At 45.2% G+C, this 12108-nt stretch overlaps 1 protein-coding gene across 1 annotated transcript in view; it reads left to right on the top strand.

Annotated features, from left to right (window-relative positions):
• Positions 1 to 966: 966 nt before the first annotated feature.
• The window catches only part of LOC126260939 (serine palmitoyltransferase 1-like), a 151714-nt gene continuing 140572 nt past the window's right edge, over positions 967 to 12108 (top strand). The window contains exon 1 of the mRNA XM_049958445.1: positions 967 to 1522. Coding sequence (XP_049814402.1) covers positions 1436 to 1522 — 87 coding nt within the window. The 5' untranslated portion in view covers positions 967 to 1435. The remainder of the gene's footprint in view (positions 1523 to 12108) is intronic.

The raw sequence follows: 12108 nt of genomic DNA, 5'->3' as shown, positions 1-12108 counted from the left end.
TTTCATTGATGCTTATTACAGAAATAAGCAATATATTGCTGCTTATGAGACCTTCACGTGCGATCAGAACACAGAAAGTTTGAACATATCTGAGCTGCAGGGTAAAATGTATTGAATTAGAAGCACATATACAACAGAATTAAGAAAAATACAAGCAAATGTAATTCTAGCTGGGGAAATACTGTCGTCTACAAGACTAAAATCCCATTGTTCGAGTTGGCCGACTCTTTTTTTTTTAAGGAATATAGTTGACAGGAGGGAAGGCTACACAAATCAAGAAGCTGCATTCTTTATTCAATATTCATCTATTTAAAACGTCGCAGCAGTGCTCAACATTCACATATGTTTGAATTTTGAACATTTTGCCACTGTCAGATGTATCTTCAAGACATTAGTTTGCAAACCATTCTCGTCTTAATGCGGCCTGTTCGAGTAATTACTGCTGTTAATGTTAATAGTTATTACTGTTAATGTTAATAATTATTGGTGTTAATGAAAAAATGTCATGGCCATCTAAAACCGCATTTTATAGCATGTCGAGTGTTCTCAATTGTAATGCACGCAATGTGATATGTAATTTCAGTTCTGGCTAAGTATCTTTATTCCTTATAGCAAAATTAACTCTATTTAGAAGAAACGTGAACAGTTCTGGTGACATTCTAAGATAATTAAAAGAATTTCTTGGGACTTCCATTACAATTTATTTCTGCAAGAATGCCGAGCAACCGAGCTGACGTCTTTTCTTCATCCAGTCACGAATCGAAACACGTTTCTTATTTTTTTTCTTATGCAGCGATTTCGCGCAACAAGCTTTAACTCCACCACAACTCGTTCGACGTGCACCTGCCAAAACTTTCATTTCAGACACGACTCAGGAACCCACAAAACGACGAAACTTAAGTGTATACCATGAAACCATTTGCGTGCAACTCATTCCAGGCAACGAGTGGCACAACCCAAAGTCGTCGTGTAAACTAGGCTGTACGGACGATATCACAGACCCACGTGCTATGACTTCTTGATTAGCATACTGACACTTTTCGCAGAGGTGACAGTAGTACTTTTTGTGTTGGGCACCATGCTAGTAGAAAGTAGATTAAGAAATGGAGAAACCACCATACGTTGAAGCTGTTGGGCGGTAGTGGGGAAATCACGTGAGACTAAGCTAAACTGTTTTTAGCATTTCTGACTGTATGATGTATGTGTTGACCAATTGGACGACACAGGGGGAGAGGTATGCATATGAAAGTTTTCATTGCCTATGGTAGCTTAGTTAAAGACAACAGCTACAGAATATATCTTTGTAATGGGGACTTTGACATGTTACGCCCTTTTGATGTGAAAACAAGAAGTGGTTGTAGTTGTGAGTGTGGGTGTGGGTGGCTGGTGTATTGGTGTCGTTAAGTGATTGGTACTGAATTTGTGTGTTGTTACGATGGCTACGAACAGTGATGATTCGTTATGCTTGTGCGTCAAAAACCTGGAGAACTGGTTCCCTGTTGTTATGTTTGAAGGCCTAAATGTAAGTCTTGTTGTCAAACATTGCAAGACAATCCACAAGTGAATTTAGATCTTATTGTCGTGGCAGAACTGTACAGAACATCTGGATAATCTTATAAGAATTTTTATGTGTACATTTATTTTGCGTGTTCTTACTATTTAAAATATGATTTACTATCGATGAATGAGTTTCTTAATCTACGGTGACATATTTTAGGTCACTTTTTCACTAAATAATAAACTGAAATTGGTCACTTTTCTCATAACATATATATATATATATATATATATATATATATATATATATATATATATATATATATATATATATATATATATATATATATATATATTAGGGCCTACAGCTCTTGGAAAAAACAGATTATGAGTACGTTATGTAGAGTCTTTACTCGGTGGTCATAATGTTTAATCTGGCACTGAACTATCAAGGCTTGTTTGCGTGATATGGAGCACAAGAAAATTCACATTTAAAGTAAACTTTCCAACAAAGTCTAAAATGACATAGTTAGATATGTGATGTTTACGGAAGAAGAAATTAGAAAAAATTATTTATTTACCTGGGAATATCAGGACTCTCTTTCTCTCTTATACATACACACATTCATAATTAGCAGAATTGCTATTTTCTGGAGTGACCTGATAGCATTAGAGTAAAATTGTTAAATGTTTATTATACTCATCATTGTTTATATATATATATATATATATATATATATATATATATATCCCAATAACTGAAAGAAGAACAAGAGTAGTAACAGTGTCACTACTACGATGCTTGTGTCAGATTACTATTAATTCTGCTCATTATGGCAGTAACCTGAAGTGAAAAAATGAAATGATTGTATGGCATTCATGGCTGGGAATCCCCACCTGGGGAAGTTTCGCCACCGAGTTGCAAGTCTTTTTCAGTTGATGCCACATTGGACGACTTGCGTGTCAATGATGATGCAATGGTGATGAGGACAACAGAACACCCAGTCTTTGATCGGAGAAAATCCGCTCGGGAATTATACCAGGGCTCGCTGCATGCCAGTCAGACTCGCAGGACACTCAGATAAGGGGACGAATAGTCATTTGGAGTGATTAGGAACTATGGACCATTTGAAATCCTGGGTACACATTGTAATGGCTATGTACAGTATGTAACTGAGCAGATGAAAAAAGAAAAAGACTTTTGGAATTTGAATGTAATAAAATACCTTTTTCTAAGTTAATCGCAAACTATATCTTATAGTCCTTGGTGATTTTGAGAGATGCCAAGAGCCTCAATGCTTCAAGAATAAATTAAGTAAAATTTGAAGATATTGCCAGAATAATGATAGAACTCAGTGACATAGATAATAAGCCATGTCAGTTGAGGAAGACAGTAGCATGGATTCTAAATGTTACCAAACATAATCAGCTGCTGTCTGATATCCACTGCTGTGTAAAAGCATCCTTCAGACTTCCCCCATGCATTATAGTCTTCAGGCATGGCCATTCATTTTACTCCTTGCTGTTTTCTCATCTCTCAGGAGCAGATTTTCTGTTTCCTTCAAATACTTAAGCCAGTTTCTGGGTGGTTCCTCCTAAAGGGAATGGCCAATTTCCTTCCCCACCCTCCATCAATCTGTGCTTGTCATCCATCTCTAATGAACTTGTCGTCAGTGGAACATTATGCCCTAGGCGTATTCTTCCTTCTTGTTTTTCCTTTTGACCCCCCAATATCTCTCTCTCTCAGTTCAGATGCACTACTTCAGGATGATATTGGTTGATTTTTTTTGGCGGTCATTTGCAGCTAGTTCTTGGCTCTTGGAAATCTAGTCTGCAAGCAGATTTCCTCATGAATCCATAAATATTATAAAAATGGACCGTGTGTATGTGTGTGTGTGTGTGTGTGTGTGTTGGTGTGTGTGTGTTGTGTGTGTTTTTTCCACAACTCTTAAACCACAGGAGTGTTTTCAACCAAACTTGGTACACATATCACTTACTTTCTGGAAAGAATCGCTGTTGTGGTAAGAACCACCCACCTATCAAAGCATTGGGATCAGGGTGAAAAAGGAGTGTAACCCACGACATGCAAAATCCAGAATTTATTCATCCAGTATTTGTGAATGAAAGCAACCCAGGACATGCAAAATCCAGAATTTATTCATCCAGTATTTGAGAATGAAAGCACTTAAGTGACTTGGAGCAATTTTTTATACATAATTTTAAACCTTTATGAAGCTATTTCTCACTGACAGTCCCCACAAAATGATGAAAGGAAAGAAAATTTATCAAGACATGATGTTTTCATTTATTTTTCTTTTGTACTAACTGTATTCAAGACACATTTTGCAGACAGTGTTCAAAGAACCTCTGAATGCAGTTGCAAAATTATGTCATTGTAGGACCCAAAGTTCCAGAGACATGACATCATAAACAAAGAGATAGGCCCTATGTGAAAAACTGCCACTTAATGCATGATTTTTAAATTTATGACTTCTTTGCTACTTACTCTATCCGCAACACATTTTGCAGACAGTGTCCCGATTTGCCGCTGAATGTACCTACCAGATTATATCATTGTGCATTTTAGTTCAGGATGTATGACGTTATAAACCTTAACCTGTGTGAAAACAAAACTGCAGGACAAAATTCGCTAGAGATACAGGTTAACATATTTGTACAAATATGTGTGAAATATGTTAAATGTATGTGACATACACGTGATATGTGCGTACGCAGGCAAAGCCATGGGTGAAAATCTGCTCCTAAACCCCACTACTTAACGTCAGGAAAGAAATACTGTAAGGGCAAGAACCAGCAACCTCATATTGGGAGAGGGGTGACACCATAGAGTGAGAAGTGGGGAAGAGGAGATGGACAGAGAGGGGGAGGGGGAGATGCACAAAGAGAGGGAGAAGAGAAGAGTGACAAAAGAGAGGGGGTGAGGAGGTGATAGAAGGAGAGTAGATGGGTAGAGACAAGGGAAGGAGGAGATGTACAGAGGGTGAGGAACACGGATGGACTGAAACAGTGGAATGAGGATATGGACAATTAGAGGGGGTAGGAGGTGGGCAGAGATAAGAGTTGGAGAGAATGGACTAGTAAAGGGTTGGAATAAATGTGTACCTGGTGGGCAATACTAGATACTCAGCTAGGTGTGTATATTACACTCCAAATGAATACTGTAAGATTTCTTACAGTATTCGTTTGAAGTGTCCCATTATTTGGAAGTTGATAAACAGTAAACATAAAATGTGGATAGAAGCTTTTCAGGTGTAGTGTTGTAGAACAATGCGGGACATTATGCAGGTTGGTTGATTTCTTAGCAATGAAGATGTAATGCATCAAAATGGGCAAAAAAGAGCTGTATGGTACAATTTGAGTAAGTGAAGGGGTAAGTTTTGAAGATTCATCCTGAGAGGGAAAAAAGTTAATTTGGTAATGAAGGGAAGTGGCAGGGGTGGTAGACCAAGGCATGACTACAGTTAACAAGTTCATGTGGATATTGATTGCAGTAGTTATTTAGGTATGAAGATGCTTACGCAGGGTAGACCAGTGTGGAGAGCTGCTTCAGACCATTCTTCAGCCTAAAGGCTGCAATAACCTGCCGGACTGATGCTGTATATGATGCCATTGGCAGGAAATGAGTGCGTCAAAAATCAAGACAAGAGTACTCTTTGCCAGTAGGATGCAAGTAAGGCAGATGGAGTTATCTTAATGTGGGGACTGTTTGCACTGGATGAAGTGAGGTCCGTGATGAGTCTTTCTTCATCTCTCGCTGGTGAGCAACATAGAAATGTACTGTCCTATTTTTCACCAATTTAAGGTAACCTGTACCTTAGGTAATTCACCACTCCACTTATCTCAGTAGCCCGGCTAGACACCTGAGAGTTTTACAAGTTAGAAACACACTGGGAAAATGTCAGACTGTAAAGTTACAGCTTTGTTTCAGTCTGTGATGAAGCTCTGTGTGTCTTCATAGTGACTTTCTAACACAGTTACCAAACCACCTTTTCCATCCCTCACAACCTTGCTCATCACATTTTTGCAACTTCAAAGATAAATGCTTTTAGTTGTGTGCTGAAGTTACTAGCAATCTGTTTCTCTTAACATTTGGTAAGCAGAAATATTTTTTCCTACCATATGAACATCAGCATAAACTTATCCGAGCTATATTACAAATATTTGTGTAGTTGATGCAGGTCCCCCTGCGGGCCCAGGGGTAAGAATAGGCCCGTGGTATTCCTGCCTGTCGTAAGAGGCGACTAAAAGGAGTCTCAAACGTTTTGGCCTTAATGTGATGGGCCCCTAAAGGGTCTGACCTCTACTTTTCAAAATTTTCTGTTAGTGCATACCATATGGGGAAGGATACCTTATGTGGTGCATCATAAATCCATCTTGCCCCAAGATCTGGCACACTCGATATTGTCATGGAGTTGGGCTTACACTGAGCTTCTGGCCACTTTGGCTGCAGTGTGTTCCAGGTGGCACACATTCTCTCCATTGCGCACTTCCATCTTCGCCCTCATGATACAAATATGGATTTTCGACACCCGAAATCCAGCACCGTAGCCAGTCCATTGTGGTGGGGTCGTCATGTACCCTCTTGGTAGTAGCCCCCTAACTACACAGGGATCGCACTGCTGATACCTGAGCTGCTACCTCCCAATGTATGCTGAGGGGTAGATGTCCGTCTGCCTGGGGCATCAGGACTCCCGGCAAAGGCCATCCTGCCAGGTGGTCTTTGCTGTGGCTGGGTGGCACCCATGGGAAGAGCCCCTGCTCGGAGTGGGTGGCATCAGGGCGGATGACCCACACAATGAAGCGTGGGCCTCCACCAGCAGTCTCTAAGCGATCGAGGTCTAACCTCAACGGCAGGAAATATGATCTGAGATCATTCCCCTCCCCGGCCACTCCATGGGAGGAACGCATGGCTAAAGAATGCAGCGAAAGTTATTCAGCCCGGTACCTCGTCTGTACGTGAGTTGATGGCGAATCATTTATGTCGACAAAGCCTCAGTTTTTTGGGGAGCATTTAGAGGACAAGTTTGGGGAGGTGGAGGGCTTGTCCAAAATGCGCTCTGGCTCAGTTTTGATCAAAACAGCATCCTTTGCCCAGTCACGAAGGTTACTCACTTGTGACAGGTTTGGAGATGTTTCAGTTACCATCACGCCCCATAAGAGTTTAAACATGGTCCAGGGTATTATATTCCACAGGATCTTCTTTTGCAGTCAGACGATGAACTGCGCGCGAACCTAGAACGACGGCGCGTCCATCGGGGTCCGAGGGTAATCATGTAGCCGCAGGTGCCCTCATCTTGGCTTTTGAGGGTGACGCCTTCCCCGAAAAGGTCAAGGTGATGGTTTACCGCTGTGATGTGAAGCCATATATGTGTTAGCTGTGGAGAACACCATTCCCCTTGCTAGCCAGACTGTAGGATTGTACAGAAAGAACGAAAGATAATGGTATATAAGGCCCTGGACCGCCTGACCCTGAGGCTAAGCGGAAGTACGAGAGACTCCTTCCTGTGCCTATGACATCTACCTATGCCGCCACTGCGACAACGGTTGTACCATCTCCTGTTTCGTCGCATGCAGTTGTCTCTCTTATCCGCCAGACTCCACCTGCCCCCTTGATGGTGGGGAGGCACTTCACTCCCTGCTGCTCCTGCTCCACCTACTTCAGGAGTAACACCTCCCTAACCATCGGAGACATCAGTCCCCACTTCCCAGCTGGAGAAACGTAAGTCTTCTTCGGCTCCTCTCGCCAGGAAGGGGTCCCTTGGGTCCCTCCCTTCCTATTCTGGCATCCGCTGAGGACCTAGATCTCGCCAGACCCTCAGACACAATGGATGTCAGTCGCACAGGTCCTCGATCGGTGCCAGCAGGTGACCCAGCAGCATAATGTGCCTCCTCAGTCCCTTCACACCTTTCTCGGCCATGGACAATGTCATCCTCCAGTGGAACTGCAGTGGTTTTTTCCACCATCTTGCTGAACTCCGACATCTTCTCAGCCTTCACCCTTGCCTCTGCGTTGCTCTTCAGGAAACTTGATTTCCAGCGATGCGAACCCCTGCCCTCTGTGGCTATCGGGGTTATTATAAGAACCGGGCAGCTTATGAGAGGGTGTCTGGTGACGTCTGCATCTACCTCCTTCACTCTCTTTACAGCGAGAGTGTCCCTCTACAAACACCTTTAGAGGCTGTCACTGTTTGGGTGTGGACGCCCCAGGCTGTTAGTGTCTGCAGTCTCTATCTTCCAGTGGATGGTGATGTCCCGCAGCATGTCCTGGCTGCGCTGATAGCCCAATTGCCGCCACCTTTTCTGTTACTGGGCAACTTCAACGCCCGTAACCCTCTGTGGGGTGGATCAGTGGCAATGAGCCGAGGCAGCGTCATTGAGCAAGCGTTGACACAGCTCGACCTTTCTTTTTTAAATAGTGGTGCCTTCACACATTTCACTGCCACAGCGTCACTCTTCTGGACGCCCCTGTTGATGGGCTATGAATGAGGCTAATTGGGACTTGTTCACCTCCATTGCCACTATTGAGCCTCCTTCCAATGACACTGTTGATGCGGTGGTTCACTCGGTCACCACCGGCATCGTTACTGCCACAGAATCTGCCATTCCCTGTTCTTCTGGGTCCCCTCAGTGGCGGACTGTGCCTTGGTGGTCGCCTGATATCACTGAGGCGATTAAAGATCGCAGGCAGGCCCTCCAGCTTCACAAGCGGCATCCGTCATTGGAACACCTCATCGCATTTAAACAGCTCCGTGTGCAAGTCTGCGCCTCATTCGCCGATGCAAGCAGGAGTGCTGGGAAAGGTATGTCTCCACCATTGGCCTCCGTACCTCTCCATCATAGGTTTGGGCCAAGATTAGGAGAATCTATGGCTATTGGACCCCCATCAGTGTACCTGCGCTTTCACTGAATGGAGCGATCTGTACTGACTCTGACACAATTGCGAACCACTTAGCGGAGCATTTTGCTCAGAGTTCTGCTTCTGCGAATAACCCGCTGGCCTTCCGCTCCCTGAAAGAGCAGTTGGAACGTTGGAGCCTTTCATTTCACACGCGCCACCCTGAATTGTACAATGCTCCGTTTGGTGAGTGGGAATTCCAAAGTGCCCTAGCTGCTTGCCCCTGGTACGGCTCCCGGGCCAGATCGCATCCACTGTCAGATGCTCAAACACCTCTCGGTGGACTGCCAGCGACGCATCCTAGACCTTTTCAACCGTATCTGGGTTGAGGGTGAGTTCCCGTCGCAATGGTGGGAAAGCATCCTAATCTCCGTGTTGAAACCTGGCAAGACCCCCCAGAGGTGGACAGCTACTGCCCCATTAGCCTCACCAACTTTCTTTGCAAGTTGCTCGAATGCATGGTGAGCTGGAGGTTGAGTTGACTACTTGAGTCTCGAGGCCTTCTGGCTCCGTCTCAGAGTGGGTTCCGTAAGGGCTGCTCTGCTGCCGATAATCTGGTGTGCCTGGAGTCTGCCATCCATATGCCCTTTGCCCGCCGTCAGCATCTGGTCGCCGTCTTTTTTGATATGCGGAAGGTGTACAATACGACATGGCAACATCACATCCTCTCCATGCTTCAAGGGTGGGGTCTTCGGGGTCCGCTCCCGATTTTCATACAAAATTTTCTGTCGCTTCACTCGTTCCGTGTGTAAGTTGCGGCCTCCCATAGTTCCTCCTGAGTCCACGAGAATCGGGTAGTGCAAGGATCTGCGTTAAGTGTCTGCCTCTTTTTAATTGCAATTAATGGGCTCGTCGCGGCGGTGGGAACGTCTGTCTCAGCTTCCTTGTACGCTGACAACTTCTGCCTATATTATAGGCGCTATCTGCAAGGTGCAGTCTTGGGCTGTAGCACATGGCTTCCAGTTTTCGGCTGCCAAGACCTGCATTATGCATTTCTGCCAGCGCCGCAGTGTTCACCCTGAGCAATGGCTTTATCTTGATGGCGAACCTCTTGCTGTGGTGGAGACGCATCACTTTTTGGGACTTGTTTTTGATACCCGGTTGACCTGGCTGCCTCATATTCAGCAGCTTAAACAAACGTGCTGGCAGCATCTTAACACTCTTCGTTGCTTGAGTCACACCAGCTGGGGTGCTGATCCGTCTACCCTTCTACAGCTGTACCAGGCTTTAATTCAGTCCCGTCTAGATTATGGTAGCCTGGCTTATAGTTCGGCATCACCTTCCACGTTATGGTTGCCTGACCCTATCCTTCACAGCAGGATTCAACTCACCATTGGAGCTTTCCGGACAAGCCCTGTCAACAGCATCCTTGTGGAGGCTGGTGTCCCTCCATTGCAGATCCGGTGCCACCAAATGCTTGCCGCTTATGCTGCACAAGTTTGTAGCTTGCCTGGACATCCCAGTTACCATCTGCTGTTCCCCAACTTGGTCGTCCATCTTCTGGAACGGCGGCCCCGATCAGGGTGTATGATCGCGGTTCGCATCAGGTCAGTTCTCTCTGGGCTTGAGGTTTTCCCTCTCCCGCCTCTTTGCTGGGCCTCTCTACGTATACTCCCGTGGTGTGTGCCCTGCCCATGCCTTCGGCTCGATCTGGCACAGGGACCGAAGGAATCAGTTTCTCCTGAGGCCCTACGCCCCCACTTTCTTTCTATACTTGCCGCGTTTTGAGACTCTGATGTGGTCTGTACCGATGGTTGCTGGTCACATAGGTTATGCTCTTACTCTGGGGAATCATTATGAACAACGCTCGTTGCCAGCTGGCTGCAGTGTTTTCACTGCAGAGCTGGTCGCCATCTCTCGCACCCTAGAGCATATCCGCTTCTGCTCAGGTGAGTCCTTCGTTATCTGTAGTGACTGCCTGAGCGGTTTACGAGCTATCGACCACTGTTTTCCTCACTCTCGTCTGCTGATGGCTATCCAGGAGTCCATCCATTTTCTTGCCCGTTGCGGCCACTCCATCGTTTTTCTGTGGATCCCGTGTCATGTCGGCATCCCGGGTAATGAACATGTTGACACGCTGGCGAAACAGGCTGTCGGTGCAGTGGCCTTGGAGATAGACCTTTTGGAGTGTGATCTCCAGTCAGTTTTGCGGCAGAAGGTACTCAGTGCCTGAGGTGATGAATGGCGCACCCTGCCTTCACCCAACAAACTTCGCATAGTCAAGGCGACTACAGGTGTCTGGCGCTTCTCCCTGCAAGCCTCCCACAAGGACTCAGTTGTTCTCTCCCGTTTATGCATTGGCCACACCTGGCTGACGCACAGGCATCTCTTGCGCCATGAGGACCCACCTCTCTGTCGCTGTGGATCAGTGTTGACAGTGATCCACATCTTGTTGGCCTGTCCGTTTTTAACCATGCTCAGGCAGACGTTTGCGCTGCCTGATATGCTCCCTGCACTTTTATCGGACACCGCCGCTGTGGCAGACTTAGTTTTGAGTTTTATTCGTGCAGGGGGTTTTTATCGCTCAATCTAATGGTTCGTGTCTTTTTTTATGTTGAGTCTGGCCTTTGGCCTCCGGTTTTATATTGTGGTTTTTAGTGTGTTTCTTGGTGGTTGGCTTTTCCTTTTTTGTTTTCATGGTCAGCCAACCACTGTCTCACACTGTGTGATTTTAATTCCTTTTGTCTGGTCTCTGTCTGTGTCTTTCTTGTCTTGTGTCATCCCTTGCCGTCTCCGTTGTTTGTTTTTATTCTTTGTGGGTGTTTAAAGTTCGTGGAAAAAGGGACCGATGGCCCTTGTAGTCTGGTCCCTCCAATCCCACAAACCAACCAGCCAAGTTGATGCAGGTGCCCATCTCTGTATTTGTATTTCATGCATTTAATTCAGTTCATATATATACTCGATTGTTACATATTCAGATGAGGAACTGAATGAAAAACAAATAATGTACATAAGTATATCAGGTACTGGGTTCCCAGTTTTGGAGCTAATTCTCAGTTACAATAAAACACAGTACTATCATCTCCTTACATATTCTGTTGATGTCACATTGTGGTTTCAATAGTAACATAAGATAAGGGATCACACTTACGACTGTGTGAAGAAACTGAATACACTTATGTCACAGGTTGGGTGCAGTGACCACTGTAGAGGGGTGGAAGAGCTGTTCTTATTGTTTGTAAGGATGGCAATGTCTTTTCTACCAGGGCATTGTGGGTTTGTTGGGTTGACAAGGGCTACGGAAATCTGTTAAAGATGAAGGTGGCTGCAGCAAGACAGATGGTGGGCATGTAAACTCTTTATCATTCCAAAAAGTTACAGTAGTTTGAAATGAATGTCCTTGTTTCGCAGACATGTTCAGACGTTGGTCTTGTGCCACACACTAGTGAGAAGAGCCTAATAGCTACTGCCCCAGTAGCGCCAAAGCCTTGCATGGTTGGCATACTAGCCTGTGCTGCATCAGATGTAGCAGCTTTATGTTGTTATACTGCTGGTGTGGTGGCTGAGTCCTGCCCAGCTGAGGCGATTGATGAGAAATGCAAGGTGTCCACAGCTCAGTGACTGGTAGGGCGTTGGTTCGACTGTCAGTTGTAGCAGCAGCCTGCAGTGGAATGGGTGGCAGCCTCGCCAGCCTTACGGCACTGGCCAATGCACAGCATACACCATTTCAAAGCCCAGCTGTGTCAGCATCCCAG

Source organism: Schistocerca nitens, chromosome 5 (genome assembly GCF_023898315.1).
Source record: "Schistocerca nitens isolate TAMUIC-IGC-003100 chromosome 5, iqSchNite1.1, whole genome shotgun sequence".
In the NCBI taxonomy this organism is placed as follows: domain Eukaryota; kingdom Metazoa; phylum Arthropoda; class Insecta; order Orthoptera; family Acrididae; genus Schistocerca; species Schistocerca nitens.
This window is presented reverse-complemented; position numbering and strand designations above follow the sequence as displayed.